We start from the raw sequence: 19,534 nt of genomic DNA, 5'->3' as shown, positions 1-19,534 counted from the left end.
ATCTCAATTTCTAAAATCAATGCGTCTGAAAAAAGATGCACTTAAATAATCAGGGTGTGAATCCAACACATCTGCTCGTAGGGTTGGAGGTGGATGAGGGAGAAAAGAGGCACAGAGAAGGTCGGTAAAGATGGTTCAGGGTGTGTATGACCCGGTACAAATGCTGGATCAGAGGAACCTGGAGTTCAGGTCTGCAGCTCTTAGTTTTCTTGAGTACCTTTTGGACCTGATGGTGGAGGAAGTTTTTTTTCTGTGATTCAATAAACCATCCATTAATAAAGTAACACATTCAGGAAAGGGTTAAAGGTCAAGTTTATGTGGACAGTGGAAAGGTCAGCTGAGACAGAGAGACTGGCGGTGAGGGAGTGCATGAGGAGACATGAGACTGCTGAGATGATGTGTGGAGATACACATCTGCACAGAAGAAGAAATAAAATAATCAGGAATATCTGAGATAATCCAGGAAAGAAGACAGAGGTGGTTTGGATGTGTGATGAGACGAGCTGAGGTACAGTGGAAGAGAAATGGGGACGCTGAAGACAGAAGGGCAGAGTAAGGGAAGACTGACTGGAAATGGAGGTTCTGAACCCGGTTTTAGTCCTGATCCAACTTACAGTACGCTGGACTGCAGCTTTCTGAATGTTCTTGCATCAAAGCATGAATGCCGACAGCTGTGATTGAATGACTTTGAGGTGAAGGTTAATGTCTCCTGTCAGTCTGCAGGGAGGCCCAGTCCCTGTGTGACATCCTGTCGGAGGCAGCGGACTCCATGCTGGCCTTGGATCTGGCTCCGGAGTTAACCCGGGCTGTCACAAATGTCATCTGCTCGCTCTGCTTCAACTCATCCTACAGCCGAGGAGACTTTGAGTTTGAGGCCATGTTACAGTACAGTAAGGGCATCGTGGACACGGTGGCCAAGGACAGCCTGGTGGACATCTTCCCCTGGTTACAGGTGAATTTTCAATTTCAATTTCAATTTCAATTTATTTTCCTTTATATAGCGCCAAATTACAACAGAGTTGCCTCAAGGCACTTCACACAGGTAAGGTCTAACCTTACCAACCCCCAGAGCAACAGTGGTAAGAAAAAACTCCCTCTGAGGAAGAAACCTCAAGCAGACCAGACTCAAAGGGGTGACCCTCTGCTTGGGCCATGATACAGACACAAATTACAGAACAATTCACAGAACAATTCACTGACGAATATACAAGAAATGCTGTTGGTGCACAGGACAGGAGGGTCGCCAACACAAACACAACTCCCATCTCTGGATGGAGCTGCACCTTAAACAGAGAAAAAACAGAATCAGGCATCAGAAACACAAAAAATACTGTATAATTTGCCAGCATTAAACAACAAGAAAAAACAGAAAAAATACTAAGATGATCGCCGGCCACTAGCCCTAAACCTCACTGTATAATGTATAAGCTGGGGGGCAGGCTTCATTTAAGGGGAGGACAGCTGTAGGTTTAAGCCAGGTTTCAATAATTAAATCATTAATCAACAATGATTTTGAGGACAGTGATCTTATGTTAATGAGACCCAGTCTAAGGACCTCAGTGGGGTTGACAGTTGAACTGTTTGGGTTTAGGGGTGGTTCCAGAGTGGCATATATAAGATGCCTAGCAGTAGGTTTAGGTTTGAGACATTCCACGCGCGTTGTAGGTAGCAGACATGAAATCTTTGCTATTGCTGGAACAACCACTGGGCCATCCTCACTTTCAACATGATCCAATATAGTAATGGGTATTAAGTTTGCCAAAGCATATCCCTCTATGATTTTATGGACACGTCTACGGGAGCAGGCCACAGTCTCAACTTGTTGAAAAAGGTGAACTCTTTTACATGTTCTGCTGCTGTTTGACAGTCAATAAAATAAAATAAAAAAAACCTACTGAACTTATCATCAAATGTTAAAACTCCCTGTTACGCCTCTACCTGGACCAGACCTCAGTCCAACACATGTTGCTTTCCCAGCCAAGGCTGGGTACCAAGTTACAGCTGGGAGAACCGGGACTGTGCAAACAAAGTGTCACGTAGAAGACCACAGACAGGCAGCGGGACCCCAGTCAAACCCAGGTCTACATGTTGACGTGCAGAAAACAATTCAAATTATTTACACAGAATCACAACATGAGGCACCTCGAGGTGCTACACGGGCGCACAGTTTAAGCTTGATGAGCACATGAGCAGGTGACAGTGGTCAGGAAAAGCATGAAGAAACCTGAAGCAGACCAGACTCAGAGGGGCGACCATCTGCCTTGGTCATACTCACAAACAAAGCAAAGACACAACACAGAAATGTCAGAACATACAGTGAGAGAAATGTTACAACTCAACAACCACAATGAGCAAATACTGAAAAGAAAACCAGGACATGAAGAGCAGAGTCCCCGTAAAACAGAGTAGACATTATTAAACATAATAGATTCCTCAGATTTCATATTAACCCCGGTGCATCTCCAACCTCTCCATGAGACACCCCCACACCCCACAGGTAAGACACGGAGTTCAGCATGTAGACATCTCACTGTCTGACGTGAAGCAACATGACTCTAATCCACACCTGCCTGCAGGAAACCACCAATCCCAGAGTTCTACTGTGCCTCCCTGATACCAGACTTCAGGCTGCTCACGCGCTCCACCGCAGAGAGAACATCCGTCAGAACCATGAGTCCATGTCAAAGAACATGCGACACAAGGGGTGACTGAAAAGTTTTAAGCTCCACCAAGAAGAAACCACAACTGAATTATTTTATTTCAGGTGTAAGTCAACGGATTGTCGCCTTAATACCATTCTCATCGAAGGTCTTATCCTGGAGCTGAAGGAAGTCATCCACTACAGATATGATATCATTATCAGTGTTATCAGGAGCTCCAGCAGGATGCCTTTACAAGTTTGGAAAAAGATGGAAGTCTGAAGGAGCCAAATCAGGGGAATAATTTGGGTGTGGATCAGGTTGAAAGCCACATTCCTGAATGGCAGCCAAGGTGATGACCAACGTGTGGGCCGGATCATTGTCCTGGTGAAACAGAACACCTCGTCAGAGCCTCTTCTGCTTTATTTTCTCCTTCAAAAGGGAAGCATCATTTCCCCCGTTGATGGTCTGTCCCTGCTGGAGATCGTCCACCATGATGATGCTCTCACTCTGCCATGACATGAAGTCCATGACTTTTCACCAGATGAAACAGCTTTGACGTTCTTCAGTGGGGGTGAACCCACATATTTCCATCACTTTAACTGTTGTTTGGACTCTGGTTCGAAGTGAAGGTCACAAATCATCCCATGAAGTTATCCAGATCTGTTTGGACATCTGGGCCAAATGTTGTTTTTTTTTTTTTTTTTTTTTTATATTCATTCATTAATGTTCAATTGCTTCACTGGGTCTGGGTTGTGGTGGCAGCAGAGCAAGCAGCTCGTCCCACACTTCCCTATCCTATGACAAGTCCTGTAACTCTTCCTGGGAGATCCCAAGGCATTCCCAAGCCAGCTGGGAAATACAATCTCTCCAGCATGTCCTGGGTCTTTCCCGGGGTCTCCTCCCTGTTGGACGTGCCTGAAGACGTCCTTAGCTAGATGACCATAGCAGTTATTTTATCACACCAAGGAAAAATAACGCATTCAGCACATATACAGCACATGGATTAGCATGCTGCTGTTCTGTGCCATGAGGAATAAAAGAGCCTCGTTAATGTTTCCTGCTGCTCAGCGACACATGAAGGTCAAATTTTTTGTTAAATACTTTTTATACCAAAGTAATTTGCTTTAATAACTGTAATTGTTATGTTGTGCATGAAACAACTTTCACACACAAAACGCTGATTACAAATGTAAATTAAACAAGTTCAGTGGGCAGATTTGAAAATGAAATAGTTTTACATCTAATAAGATAATTATTAAAGGGGTCATTTTATGCCAAATCATTTTTATCTACTTTTACATTTTCATGTTTTTGATATTTACCATTAAACGTGCAAATTCCCACAATTCTATGAGTGTTTTCAGAGATATTCTCCTCATTTAAGCAGAATTTATGACTGACACAGCTTGTTTAACACCTCTGTGACACATGTAACAGAATTAACCCTGCCCCCTTAGATCCTCTGATTTTACCTCAGATTATTGAAAGCCACCTCCCCCGCCTACACACACACACACACACACACACACACACACACACACACACACACACACACACACACACACACACACACACACACACACACACACACACTTTGTCTATAGCCTAAGACTACAGCTGTATTCCAAAATCACAACAAATAATTACCCTGATATTCAAAGTCAAAATTACAACAGAAGTGTGTCTTTCTCACAGATTTTTCCCAACGCAGACCTGCGCCTGTTGAAGCACTGTGTTTCTATCAGGGACCAGCTGCTGCAGAGGAAGTATGATGAACACAAGGTACACTGCAACACAACACGTCACAGGAGTGCAGAGGAATGTGGAAGTTCTGCAAAAAAAAAAAGAAAGACAGGAAGTCCACATTAGAAGGACAAAAGCCAACATTTGAAACAAGAATAATTGTTGTGAAAGTGTAATGACACGGACCCACAACAGGGGGCGTAAATGAACGGACAATAGATGAGCCAAAAATATAACACTTTACTGTTGTGAAGCGTGCACAATGAAATACAGACAAATACAGAATTTGGACAGAGTTAAATGTACAAAGGTGACGTGTGGGCAGGCTCGAGGATAGAAGACGTCCGTCCAGAGAAGAGCCGGATCCCACACGATTTCCACTGCCACCGAACCCGGAGAATACTGGAGCCGCCAAGTTCCGAGTCCCCAGGTGGCCACCGTCTCCGGCTGTCGGATCTGGTACTGCTGGCAGGAAGCAGAAACAGTTATGTGTGGGTGTGTGTACACCCAGCAAATACAAGCAGCGACAGTTCCTTAATGGTGGGTAAGACACCTCCACCTCCAAAACAGGAACACAATAACAATACCAGTAGCACCTACTGAACACGGCTGAGAGTTTTACCTCCAAAGGCAAACGATATCTCGGCGATGAGGTGGAGATGTCGTCCGGCTTTTGTGTGTGTGGTTGATGACCAGGAGATTGGTGACAGCTGTCATAGTTGATGAGTGACAGCTGTCACCCCAGCTGTTCCTGAAAGGCGGCAGCGCCCTCTCGTGCCTGAAGCCCGCACTTCAGGCAGGGCGCCCTCTGGTGGTGGTGGGCCAGCAGTACCTCCTCTTCAGCGGCCCACACAACAGGACCCCCCCCACCCCCCCAACGGGCGCCTCCTGGCGCCCGACCAGGCTTGTCCGGGTGTCGCCGGTAGAAATCGGCCAGGAGGGCCGGATCCAGGATGAAGCCCCTCTTCACCCAGGAGCGTTCTTCGGGTCCATAACCTTCCCAGTCCACCAAGTACTGGAAGCCCCGGCACTTCCGGCGGACGTCCAGGAGCCGACGCACAGTCCAAGCCGGCTCCCCGTCGATGATCTGGGCAGGAGGCGGCGCAGGTCCGGGAGCACAGAGGGGTGAGGTGTGGTGCGGCTTGATCCGGGAAACATGAAAAACCGGGTGGACCTGCAGTGAAGCTGGGAGCTGGAGCTTCACTGCGGCCGGACTGAGGACTTTGAGGATCTTGAAAGGACCGATATACCTGTCCTTGAGTTTAGGTGAGTCCACTTGGAGGGGGATGTCCTTCGTAGAAAACCACATCTCCTGCCCAGGCTGGTATGCAGGGGCCGGGGAATGCCGGCGGCCTGCATGGGCCTTTGCCCTCGTCCGGGCCTTCAACAAGGTAGAACAGGTGGTGCGCCACACCCAACGGCACCTCCGCAGGTGGTCCTGGACCGAGGGCACACCGACCTCTCCCTCCACCACAGGAAACAATGGGGGCTGGTACCCCAGACATACCTCAAATGGGGAGAGGCCGGTGGCAGAGGACACCTGGCTGTTATGCGCATACTCGATCCAGGCCAGATGGTCACTCCAGGCCGTCGGGTGCGCAGACGTCACACAGCGCAGGGCTTGCTCCAATTCCTGGTTGGCCCGTTCTGCCTGTCCGTTGGTCTGCGGGTGGTACCCGGACGAGAGGCTCAGGGTGGCCCCCAGTTCTCGGCAGAAACTCCTCCAGACTTGAGAGGAGAGCTGGGGACCTCGATCCGAGACGATGTCCACGGGTATCCCATGCAGACGCACGATGTGGTGGACCAGGAGGTCCGCTGTCTCCTGGGCCATAGGGAGCTTCGGGAGGGCCACGAAGTGGGCCGCCTTGGAGAATCGGTCCACTATTGTGAGGATGGTAGTCATATCCTGGGACGGCGGGAGGCCCGTGACGAAGTCCAGGCCGATGTGGGACCAGGGGCGATGGGGCACAGGTAAAGGTTGGAGGAGTCCCTGTGCCCGGTGGTGATCAGCTTTTCCCCTGGCGCAGGTGGTGCAGGCCTGGACATAGTCCCGGACGTTGGCTTCCATGGACGCCCACCAGAAGTGCTGCCGGACCACTGCCACGGTCCTTCGCACCCCCGGATGGCAGGAGAGTTTGGAACCGTGACAGAAGTCCAGGACGGCAGCTCTGGCCTCTGGTGGGACGTAGAGGCGGTTCTTCGGTCCTGTACCCGGGTCCGGGTTCCGTGCCAGGGCCTCCCGGGCGGTCTTCTCCACGTCCCAGGTAAGGGTGGCCACGATAGTGGACTCAGGTAGTATGGATTCCAGCGGATCCGACAGCTCGGTTTTGACTTCGACTTCGTGAACCCGGGACAGAGCATCCGATCTTTGGTTCTTGGTCCCGGGGCGGTAGGTGATCCGGAAGTCAAAACGCCCGAAGAACAATGACCAGCGGGCTTGCCTGGGGTTCAGCCGCTTGGCGGTCCTGATATACTCCGGGTTCCGGTGGTCCGTGAACACCGTAAATGGTACCGTGGCTCCCTCTAACAGATGTCTCCACTCCTCAAGAGCCTCCTTCACCGCGAGGAGTTCCCGATTGCCCACGTCATAGTTCCGCTCAGCTGGGGTCAACCTGCGTGAGAAATAGGCACAAGGATGGAGAATCTGATCGGACTCCCCGCTCTGGGACAGCACGGCTCCTATCCCTGAGTCCGAGGCATCCACTTCAACCACAAACTGGCGGCAAGGATCGGGCTGCACCAGAACTGGTGCAGTCGAGAACCGATGTTTCAACTCCCTAAACGCGGCTTCGCACCGATCCGACCAGGTGAAGGGGACTTTTGGGGAGGTCAGGGCTGTCAGGGGGCTAACTACCTGACTGTAGCCTTTAATGAACCTCCGGTAAAAATTTGCAAAACCGAGGAACTGTTGTAGTTTCCTACGGCTTGTCGGTTGGGGCCAGTCTCTCACCGCTGCAACCTTGGCCGGATCAGGGGCGACGGAGTTGGAGGAGATGATAAACCCCAGGAAGGACAAAGAAGTACGGTGGAACTCACACTTCTCGCCCCTTCACAAACAGACGGTTCTCCAACAACTGCTGCAGGACCTGACGTACATGCTGGACATGAGTCTTAGGGTCTGGGGAGAAGATGAGTATATCGTCTAGATATACGAAGACAAACCGATGCAGGAAGTCCCGCAAGATGTCATTAACCAATGCTTGGAACGTCGCGGGGACGTTAGTGAGGCCGAACGGCATGACCAGGTACTCAAAGTGACTTAACGGGGTGTTAAATGCCGTCTTCGATTCGTCTCCCTTCCGGATCCGAACCAGGTGGTACACATTCCTACGATTAAGTTTTGTGAAAATTTGGGCTCCATGCAAGGGCGTAAACACTGAATCCAACAGAGGTAACGGGTATCGGTTGCGAACCGTGATCTCATTCAGCCCTCTGTAATCAATGCATGGACGGAGTCCGCCGTCTTTCTTGCCCACAAAAAAGAAACCAGCACCCATCGGGGAGGTGGAGTTCCGGATCAGCCCGGCAGCTAATGAGTCCCGGATGTAGGTCTCCATTGATTCGCGTTCCGGACGTGAGAGGTTGTACAGCCTGCTGGACGGGTACTCAACGCCCGGAATCAAATCAATTGCACAATTGTATGGACGGTGGGGGGGAAGGGTGAGAGCCAGATCTTTGCTGAAAACGTCAGCAAGATCGTGGTACTCAATCGGCACTGCCGTCAGATTGGGGGGAACTATAACCTCCTCATTAGCACTTAAACCGGGAGGAACCGAGGATCCTAAACACTCCCGGTGGCAGGTTTCGCTCCACTGAGCCACAACCCCAGACGGCCAATCAATCCGGGGATTGTGTTTTACCATCCAAGGGAAGCCCAAAATCATGCGGGAAGTAGAAGGAGTCACATAAAACTCTATCTCTTCCCGATAATTCCAAGACACCACCAGAACTACTGGTTGTGTCTTGTGTGTGATTAAAGGGAGAAGGGTGCCATCTAGTGCCCGTACCTTCAAAGGTGAAGGAAGCACCACCAGAGGGAGCCCTACCTCCCTTGCCCATCTGCTGTCCAGCAGATTCCCTTCAGACCCCGTGTCCACCAGTGCTGGGGCTTGAAGGGTTAAATCCCCGCTCAGGATTGTGACTGGAAGACGTGTGGAAATACGTGTACGTCCCACGTGAATGTCTGGACCCACCCTTAACCCAGTCTCTAAGGGCGGGCATTTGTGTTTAACCGTTTGGGGCAGTCTTTTTGCTGATGCTCATTTGAGCCGCAGAAAAAGCACTCCCCGCGGGCCATTCTCCTCTGTCTGTAAGATGATCTTAATCTGGCCCTGCTCGTGTCCATAGCATCGTCAGCAGGGGGAGCTGTTGCCACACGGAGCGCAGAGGCTGTGGAGCGTGGGGAGGGCGGAACCTTGTCGGAACCGGAAGGGAGAGGGACGGCGCGTGCCCGTCTCGCTCCCGATGGCGTTCTGCTAATCGATTGTCCAAACGTATAACCAGATCGATTAGACCATCCAAATCCCGCGGCTCATCCTTAGCCACCAGGTGCTCCTTCAGGACCGACGACAGTCCGTTTATGAAGGCGGCGCGGAGCGCAGCCGTATTCCAGCCGGACCTCGCAGCCGCAATGCGGAAGTTGACTGCATACTCAGCTGCGCTCCAACGCCCCTGTCTCATAGACAGCAGCACTGTCGAAGCGGTTTCGCCTCTGTTAGGGTGATCAAAAACCGTTCTGAACTCCCTCACAAACCCAGTGTAAGTGGTAAGGAGCCGTGAATTCTGCTCCCAAAGCGCTGTAGCCCAAGCGCGTGCCTCACCTCGAAGCAAATTAATGACATAAGCCACCCTACTGGCGTCTGATGCGTACATTACGGGATGCTGTGCAAAGACGAGCGAACACTGTATTAGAAAGTCAGCGCACGTCTCCACACAACCTCCGTACGGCTCCGGGGGACTTATGTAAGCTTCAGGGGATGGTGGGGGGGTTTGTTGGACGACCAATGGAACGTTTATATTCGGCACCGGGTCAACAGGAGGAGAAGCTGCAGCCGCGCCCTGAGCGCGCGCTTCCACCTGCGTGGTGAGAGCCTCCATCCTACGGTTGAGGATAACATTTTGCTCGGTCATTAAATCCAACCGAGCAGTAAAGGCGGAGAGGATTTGCTGCAACTCACCGATCAAGCCCCCTGCAGACGCCTGTGCATCCTACTCTTCCATTGGCTGTCCAACAGATGGTTGACGCCCCTCGGGATCCATGACGTTGGCTGAGATATCCTGTTGTGAAAGTGTAATGACACGGACCCACAACAGGGGGTGTAAATGAACGGACAATAGATGAGCCAAAAATACAACACTTTACTGTTGTGAAGCGTGCACAACGAAATACAGACAAATACAGAATTTGGACAGAGTCAAATGTACAAAGGTGACGTGTGGGCAGGCTCGAGGATAGACAACGTCCGTCCAGAGAAGAGACGGATCCCACACGATTTCCACTGCCACCGAACCCGGAGAATACTGGAGCCACCAAGTTCAGAGTCCCCAGGTGGCCACCGTCTCCGGCTGTCGGATCTGGTACTGCTGGCAGGAAGCAAAAACAGTTATGTGTGGGTGTGTGTACACCCAGCAAATACAAGCAGCGACAGTTCCTTAATGGTGGGTAAGACACCTCCACCTCCAAAACAGGAACACAATAACAATACCAGTAGCACCTACTGAACATGGCTGAGAGTTTTACCTCCAAAGGCAAATGATATCTCGGCGACGAGGTGGAGATGTCGTCTGGCTTTTGTGTGTGTGGTTGATGACCAGGAGATTGGTGACAGCTGTCATAGTTGATGAGTGACAGCTGTCACCCCAGCTGTTCCTGAAAGGAGGCAGCGCCCTCTTGTGCCTGAAGCCCGCACTTCAGGCAGGGCGCCCTCTGGTGGTGGTGGGCCAGCAGTACCTCCTCTTCAGCGGCCCACACAACAATAATAAAGAAGGGCAGCAAACAAAGTGTACAACTGTCTGACGACTGTGAAAGGAACACATGCAGACTTTTATTTATCGACTTTTCATCTGCTTTTAACACAATCCAGCCCCACGTGTTCGCCTTGAGGCTTTTAGAACATTTTAAAGTAAGTAACAATCTTGTGGGCTGGATTTTGAATTTTTTAACTGTCAGGACACAGAGAGTGAGAGTGAACGGAACTGTTTCAGATCAGGTTATATCCTCCACTGGTGCTCCACAGGGATGTGTGCTCGCTCCACTTTTGTTCATCCTCTATACAAACATGTGCCGTAGCAGCAGAGAGGATAGAACGATTTTAAAGTATGCAGACGACACAGTTATTGTCAGCCTGCTGAAAGACAAAATGACAGGAGTCACGGCCCAGTTGTTACTGATTTTCTTGACTGGTGCAGGAAGTCTTTTCTTGAGATGAACATTTCTAAAACAAAAGACATGATTATTGACTTTCAGAAAAACAGTTCTCCCAGTCAAGAGCAGAGAGTTAAAAGGTCAGACAGTGGAGTGTGTCAGCACATAGAAATATCTTGGAACTGTCATTGATGACAAACTGAACTTTGAGGCGAACTGTGACACTGTCTACAAAAAGGCAAGCCGGCGCCTCTATTGTCTGAGGAAACTGTCCACTTTTAACACTGACAGAACCGTGATGACCGTGTTTTATCGTGCTTTTATAGAATCAGTTTTATCCTTCTGTCTTGTTTCATGGTTTGGAAGCGTGTCCCTCAAAAACAAAAACTGTTTAAACCAAATTGTGAAATGGTCAGGTAAGCTGATTGGAGAGTCTCAGATTCAGCCAGAATCCCTGTATATCAAACAGGTGCAGAGGATCGCTGGTTCGATTCCCAGAGACGCCTCACACCCTCTTCATGGTGAGTTTCAGCTGCTTCCTTCAGGTCGGAGGTTCAGGGGACCAGCTTGTAAAACTAAACGCTACAAAAACAGTTTTGTACCAGCAGCCATCAGTGCTGTAAACAAGTAACAGGAACTTAAATATAACTTATGTATTTATTTTTGTACAGTTTCTTTACCTTGTTTTTATGAACAGCACATTTTTATTTTTATTTATTTATTTAGTTTTTTATCCTTTTGGCTCGGTATGATATGTTTTTAGATTTTTTATCTACTGATGTTTTAACTCATCTTGCTTTTATTCTACTTTGGGGCCATCCTTGTGGTTCTTTTAGCTTTTTTAGCACTGTTGTTGCTTTGTCTTGTTCTGTGTTTTGCTGTGTGTTTACCAAACGAGATGACTCACTAACTGTAAACCAATTTTACCCAAGGGTATAAAATAAATTGAATTTGAATCTGAATCTGAATCAACTGAAAAAAAAAAAAAAACTACAAGGTGCAATGGTGAGGTGATGGTCTAGTGGTTAAGCGTTGGGCTTGAGACCAGAAGATCCTCGGTTCAAATCCCACCCTGAATGGAAAATCACTAAGGGCCCTTGGGCAAGATCTTTAATCCCCTAGTTGCTCCCGGTGTGTAGTGAGCGCCTTGTATGGCAGCACCCTGACATCAGGGTGAATCTGTGTCATTAGTGTGTAAAGTGCTTTGAGTGTGTGATGCGGATGGAAATAAATATAAATGCAGTCCATTTACCATTTATTTATTTTATTTACAACAGTAGTTTGTGATGCTATTTTACTGGACTCTGTGTTGTGCAAAGACGGAGTCCAACTGCGTCACTGTGTCACACGCGGTCAGTGATTCATATCAAATCAAAATCAAATCAATTTCATTTATATAGTGCCAAATCACAACAAACAGTTGCCCCAAGGCGCTTCATATTGTAAGGCAAGGCCATACAATAATTACAGAAAAACCCCAACGGTCAAAACGACCCCCTGTGAGCAAGCACTTGGCGACAGTGGGAAGGAAAAACTCCCTTTTAACAGGAAGAAACCTCCAGCAGAACCAGGCTCAGGGAGGGGCAGTCTTCTGCTGGGACTGGTTGGGGCTGAGGGAGAGAACCAGGAAAAAGACATGCTGTGGAGGGGAGCAGAGATCGATCACTAATGATTAAATGCAGAGTGGTGCATACAGAGCAAAAAGAGAAAGAAACACTCAGTGCATCATGGGAACCCCCCAGCAGTCTAAGTCTATAGCAGCATAACTAAGGGATGGTTCAGGGTCACCTGATCCAGCCCTAACTATAAGCTTTAGCAAAAAGGAAAGTTTTAAGCCTAATCTTAAAAGTAGAGAGGGTGTCTGTCTCCCTGATCTGAATTGGGAGCTGGTTCCACAGGAGAGGAGCCTGAAAGCTGAAGGCTCTGCCTCCCATTCTACTCTTACAAACCCTAGGAACTACAAGTAAGCCTGCAGTCTGAGAGTGAAGCGCTCTATTGGGGTGATATGGTACTATGAGGTCCCTAAGATAAGATGGGACCTGATTATTCAAAACCTTATAAGTAAGAAGAAGAATTTTAAATTCTATTCTAGAATGAACAGGAAGCCAATGAAGAGAGGCCAATATGGGTGAGATATGCTCTCTCCTTCTAGTCCCTGTCAGTACTCTAGCTGCAGCATTTTGAATTAACTGAAGGCTTTTCAGGGAACTTTTAGGACAACCTGATAATAATGAATTACAATAGTCCAGCCTAGAGGAAATAAATGCATGAATTAGTTTTTCAGCATCACTCTGAGACAAGACCTTTCTAATTTTAGAGATATTGCGCAAATGCAAAAAAGCAGTCCTACATATTTGTTTAATATATATCAAAAATGACTCCAAGATTTCTCACGCAGGAAATTAGAGGTCATCCATGTCTTTATGTCTGTAAGACAATCCTGCAGTTTAGCTAACTGGTGTGTGTCCTCTGGCTTCATGTGTTGTGTGGGCCGCCAGAAGAGGAGGTACTGCTGGCCCACCACCAGAGGGCGCCCTGCCTGAAGTGCGGGCTTCAGGCACGAGAGGGCGCTGCCGCCTCCAGGAACAAGCCGTGGTGACAGCTGTCACCCATCAACCATGACAGCTGTCACTGATCATCTACTCCACATCTGGAATAAAAGCAGGAAGACACCTCCACCACATTGCCGAGATATCATCTTCATCAAGGGGTAATATCCTCAGCCTTTGTGGTAATTTTCTAAATCTATCTATTGTGAGTGTTTGCAGGAGTACCGGTCCTTAGTTTGTGGAGGCTGTGCAGAACGGCACTCTTTTTCCTCTGAGGGATCGCTGCAACACGTATTGAGTGAGAGGTGGAGGTGGAATTCCCACCATGATTGTTACTGGGTGTACACACACCCACACTTGACTGTTTTTGTTTTCTGCCAGCAGTACCAGATCCGACACGCCGAGACGGTGGCCACCTGGGGACTTCGGGACTTGGCGGCTCCAGTATCCCTCGGGTTCGGCGGCGGTGGAAATCGTGTGGTTCCGGTTCGTCTCCAGACGGGCGTCTCCTATCGTCGAGCCTGCCCACACGACACCTTTATTAATTGACTTGTGTACATTCTGTAATCTGCTGTGTTTGGTTGTGATGTTCACAACAGTAAAGTGTTCTAATTTAACTCCTTCCATTGTCGGCCAGCGTCATGGACTCCGAGGGGCATCACCCGGCTGTTGAACGACCAATGGGAGAGCAGGGAGCACGGGCATCTGCAGGAGGCGTGATTGGTGAGCTGCAGCACATTCTCACCGCCTTTACGGCTCGGTTGGATCAAATGACCGAGCAAAACATCCTCCTGAACCGCAGGGTGGAGGCTCTCTCCGCGCAGGTGGCGGTGAGCGCTCAGGGCGCTGCTGCAGCTCCTCCTCCTGCCGACCCTGTGCAGGATATGAACGTTCCAGTGGTGGTTCAGCAACCCCTCCCACCATCCCCTGAAGCATACATAAGCCCTCCTGAGCCGTACGGAGGTTGTGTGGAGACGTGCGCAGACTTTCTCATGCAGTGTTCGCTCGTCTTCGCACAACGTCCCGTCATGTACGCGTCAGATGCTAGTAAAATAGCTTATGTGATTGCTCTGCTTCGGGGTAAGGCACGCGCCTGGGCTACGGCGCTCTGGGAACAGAACTCACGGTTGTTATCAGCATACACTGGGTTTGTGGGGGAGTTCAGAACAGTGTTTGATCACCCTAACAGAGGAGAGACCGCTTCAACAATGCTGCTGTCAATGCGACAGGGGCGCCGGTGTGCAGCCGAATATGCAGTCGACTTCCGCATCGCGGCTGCGAGGTCCGGCTGGAATGACGTTGCGCTCCGCGCCGCCTTCATAAACGGACTGTCGTTGGTCCTGAAGGAGCATCTGGTAGCTAAGGAGGAACCGCGGGATTTAGATGGGCTTATCGATCTCGTTATACGGTTAGACAATCGGTTGGAGGAATGCCGTCGGGAGTGAGGCGAAGGACGTGGCCGGATACGCGCCGTCCCTCTCCCTTCCGGGTTCGAAAAGGGGCCGCCCTCCCCACGCTCCACAGCCGCAGCGCTCTGTGGGGCAACAGCTCCCCCTGCTGACGTTGTTAGGGAAACGCACAGGGCCAAAATGAGGAGGCTGATCCGCGGGGAGTGTTTTCTCTGCAGCTCAAAGGAGCACACACAGAAAAACTGCCCCAAACGGCCACAACAACAACCGCCCTCAGAGACTGGGCTAAGGGGGGGTCAAAACATTCACGTGAGACACACACAGATTGCCACACGACTCCCAGTTACAATCCTGAGCGGGGATTTAACCCTTCAAGCCCCAGCACTGGTGGACACGGGGTCAGAAGGGAATTTGCTAGACAGCAGATGGGCAAGGGAGGTAGGGCTCCCTCTGGTGGCGCTTCCTTCGCCATTGCAGGTGTGGGCACTAGATGGCACCCTCCTCCCTTTAATCACACACAAGACACAACCAGTAACTCTGGTGGTGTCTGGAAACCATCGGGAGGAGATTGAGTTTTTTGTAACTCCTTCTACCTCCCGCGTGATTTTGGGCTTCCCATGGATGTTGAAGCACAATCCCCGGATTGATTGGCCGTCTGGGGTGGTGGTTCAGTGGAGCGAAACCTGCCATCGGGTGTGTTTAGGATCCTCGGTTCCTCCCGGTTTACAGGCTAAGGAGGAGGTCAAAGTCCCTCCCAATCTAACGGCAGTGCCGGTTGAGTTCCACGATCTTGCTGACGTCTTCAGCAAGGATCTGGCACTCACCCTTCCCCCGCACCGTCCGTACGATTGTGCCATTGATTTGGTTCCAGGCGCTGAGTTCCCGTCCAGCAGGCTGTACAACCTCTCACAACCTGAGCGCGAATCAATGGAGACCTACATCCGGGATTCATTAGCTGCCGGGCTGATCCGGAACTCCACCTCCCCGATGGGGGCAGGTTTCTTTTTTGTGGGCAAGAAAGATGGCGGACTCCGTCCATGCATTGATTACAGGGGGCTGAATGAGATTACGGTTCGCAACCGATACCCGTTGCCATTGTTGGATTCCGTGTTCACCCCCCTGCATGGAGCCAAAATCTTTACTAAGTTGGATCTTAGAAATGCGTATCACCTGGTTCGGATCCGGAAGGGAGACGAATGGAAGACGGCATTTAACACCCCGTTAGGTCACTTTGAGTACATGGTCATGCCGTTCGGCCTCACCAACGCCCCCGCGACGTTCCAAGCCTTGGTTAACGACGTCTTGCGGGACTTCCTGCACCGATTTGTCTTCGTATATCTGGACGATATTCTCATCTTTTCTCCGGATCCTGAGACCCATGTCCAGCATGTACGTCAGGTCCTGCAGCGGTTATTAGAGAACCGGCTGTTTGTGAAGGGCGAGAAGTGCGAGTTTCACCGCACGTCTTTGTCCTTCCTGGGGTTTATCATCTCCTCTAACTCCGTCGCCCCTGATCCGGCCAAGGTTGCGGCGGTGAGAGATTGGCCCCAACCAACAAGCCGTAGGAAGCTGCAACAGTTCCTTGGCTTCGCTAATTTCTATAGGAGGTTCATTAAGGGCTACAGTCAGGTAGTTAGCCCCCTGACAGCCCTGACCTCTCCAAAAGTCCCCTTCACCCGGTCGGATCGGTGCGAAGCTGCGTTCAAGGAGTTGAAACGACAGTTCTCTACTGCGCCAGTTTTGGTGCAGCCCGACCCTAGCCGCCAGTTCGTGGTTGAAGTGGATGCCTCTGACTCAGGGATAGGAGCTGTGCTATCCCAGAGCGGAGAGACCGATAAGGTTCTTCACCCGTGTGCCTACTTCTCTCGCAGGTTGACCCCAGCTGAACGGAACTATGACGTTGGCAATCGAGAACTCCTTGCGGTGAAAGAGGCTCTTGAGGAGTGGAGACACCTGTTGGAGGGAGCGTCTGTGCCGTTCATGGTTTTCACTGACCATCGGAACCTGGAGTATATCAGGACCGCCAGGTGGCTGAACCCCAGGCAAGCCCGCTGGTCATTGTTCTTCGGACATTTTGACTTCCGGATCACCTATCGCCCCGGGACCAAGAACCAGAGATCGGATGCCTTTTCCCGGGTACACGAAGACGAAGTCAAAACGGTGCTGTCGGATCCACCGGTGCCCATCATTCCGGAGTCCACTATCGTGGCCACCCTCACCTGGGACGTGGAGAAGACCGTCCGGGAGGCCCTGGCACGGAGCCCGGACCCCGGAACCGGTCCGAAGAATCGTCTATACATCCCACCAGAGGCCAGAGCTGCAGTCTTGGACTTCTGTCATGGTTCCAAGCTCTCCTGTCATCCAGGGGTGCAAAGGACCGTGGCAGTTGTCCGGCAGCGCTTCTGGTGGGCGTCTATGGACGCCGACGTCCGGGAGTACATCCAGGCCTGCACCACCTGTGCCAGGGGCAAGGCAGACCACAACAGGTCCCAAGGGCTTCTCCAGCCACTTCCTGTGCCTCATCGCCCCTGGTCCCATATCGGCCTGGATTTCGTAACGGGCCTCCCGCCGTCCAAGGGCAACACCACCATCTTCACGATAGTGGACCGATTCTCCAAGGCGGCCCACTTCGTGGCCCTCCCGAAGCTCCCAACAGCCCAGGAGACAGCAGACCTCCTTGTCCACCACGTCGTCCGTCTGCATGGGATACCCACCAACATCGTCTCTGATCGTGGTCCCCAGTTCTCCTCACACGTCTGGAGGAGCTTCTGCCGGGAACTGGGGGCCACTGTGAGCCTCTCGTCCGGGTATCACCCGCAGACCAATGGACAGGCAGAACGGGCCAATCAGGAATTGGAGCAAGCCCTGCGCTGCGTAACGTCCGCACATCCGACGGCCTGGAGTGAACATCTGGCCTGGATCGAGTATGCACATAACAGCCAGGTGTCCTCTGCCACCGGCCTCTCCCCGTTTGCGGTGTGTTTGGGGTATCAGCCCCCACTGTTTCCCGTGGTGGAGGGAGAGGTTGGTGTGCCCTCGGTCCAGGCCCACCTGCGGAAGTGCCGTCGGGTGTGGCGCTCCGCCCGTTCTGCCTTGTTGAAGGCCCGGACGAGGGCGAAGACCCATGCGGACCGCCGGCGATCCCCGGCCCCTGCTTACCAGCCCGGGCAGGAGGTGTGGCTGTCCACGAAGGACATCCCCCTCCAAGTGGACTCCCCTAAGTTGAAGGACCGATACATTGGACCATTCAAGATCCTCCAAATCCTCAGTCCTGCTGCAGTGACGCTCCGACTCCCAGCTTCACTGCGGATCCACCCGGTTTTTCATGTGTCCAGAATTAAACCGCATCACACCTCACCCCTCTGTGCACCCGGTCCGGCGCCGCCTCCTGCCCGTATTATCGACGGGGAGCCGGCTTGGACAGTACGCCGGCTCTTGGACGTCCGTCGAATGGGCCGGGGCTTTCAGTATTTGGTGGACTGGGAAGGGTATGGACCTGAAGAACGCTCCTGGGTGAAGAGGAGCTTCATCCTGGACCCGGCCCTCCTGGCCGATTTCTACCGTTGCCACCCGAACAAGCCTGGTCGGGCGCAAGGAGGCGCCCGTTGAGGGGAGGGGTCTTGTTGTGTGGGCCGCCAGAAGAGGAGGTACTGCTGGCCCACCACCAGAGGGCGCCCTGCCTGAAGTGCGGGCTTCAGGCACGAGAGGGCGCTGCCGCCTCCAGGAACAAGCCGTGGTGACAGCTGTCACCCATCAACCATGACAGCTGTCACTGATCATCTACTCCACATCTGGAATAAAAGCAGGAAGACACCTCCACCACATTGTCGAGATATCATCTTCATCAAAGGGTAATATCCTCAGCCTTTGTGGTAATTTTCTAAATCTATCTATTGTGAGTGTTTGCAGGAGTACCGGTCCTTAGTTTGTGGAGGCTGTGCAGGACGGCACTCTTTTTCCTCTGAGGGATCGCTGCAACAGGTATTGAGTGAGAGGTGGAGGTGGAATTCCCACCATGATTGTTACTGGATGTACACACACCCACACTTGACTGTTTTGTTTTCTGCCAGCAGTACCAGATCCGACACGCCGAGACGGTGGCCACCTGGGGACTTCTGGACTTGGCGGCTCCAGTATCCCTCGGGTTCGGTGGCGGTGGAAATCGTGTGGTTCCGGTTCGTCTCCAGACGGGCGTCTCCTATCGTCGAGCCTGCCCACACGACACCTTTATTAATTGACTTGTGTACATTCTGTAATCTGCTGTGTTTGGTTGTGACGTTCACAACAGTAAAGTGTTCTAATTTAACTCCTTCCATTGTCCGTTCATTTACGCCCCCTGTTGTGGGTCTGTGTCACTACACTTTCCCAACATCATGGATAGATAAAGCTGAGTATCATCTGCGTAACAATGAAAATTTAAGCAATGCCGTCTAATAATACTGCCTAAGGGAAGCATGTATAAAGTGAATAAAATTGGTCCTAGCACAGAACCTTGTGGAACTCCATAATTAACCTTAGTCTGTGAAGAAGATTCCCCATTTACATGAACAAATTGTAATCTATTAGATAAATATGATTCAAACCACCGCAGCGCAGTGCCTTTAATACCTATGGCATGCTCTAATCTCTGTAATAAAATTTTATGGTCAACAGTATCAAAAGCAGCACTGAGGTCTAACAGAACAAGCACAGAGATGACTCCACTGTCTGAGGCCATAAGAAGATCATTTGTAACCTTCACTAATGCTGTTTCTGTACTATGATGAATTCTAAAACCTGACTGAAACTCTTCAAATAGACCATTCCTCTGCAGATGATCAGTTAGCT

The 19,534-nt window shown here is 50.8% G+C and overlaps 1 protein-coding gene across 1 annotated transcript in view; it reads left to right on the top strand.

The window, feature by feature from the left end:
* LOC117523223 (steroid 17-alpha-hydroxylase/17,20 lyase) overlaps positions 1 to 19,534 on the top strand; it is a 57,833-nt gene that overhangs the window by 12,474 nt on the left and 25,825 nt on the right. The window contains exons 3-4 of the mRNA XM_034184676.1: positions 724 to 952; positions 4,338 to 4,424. Of these exons, the coding sequence (XP_034040567.1) occupies positions 724 to 952; positions 4,338 to 4,424 (316 nt within the window). The remainder of the gene's footprint in view (positions 1 to 723; positions 953 to 4,337; positions 4,425 to 19,534) is intronic.

Source organism: Thalassophryne amazonica, chromosome 13 (genome assembly GCF_902500255.1).
Source record: "Thalassophryne amazonica chromosome 13, fThaAma1.1, whole genome shotgun sequence".
Taxonomy (NCBI): Eukaryota; Metazoa; Chordata; class Actinopteri; order Batrachoidiformes; family Batrachoididae; genus Thalassophryne; species Thalassophryne amazonica.
Note: the sequence above shows the minus strand (reverse complement) of the source record. Positions and strands in the feature narration are given on the sequence as shown.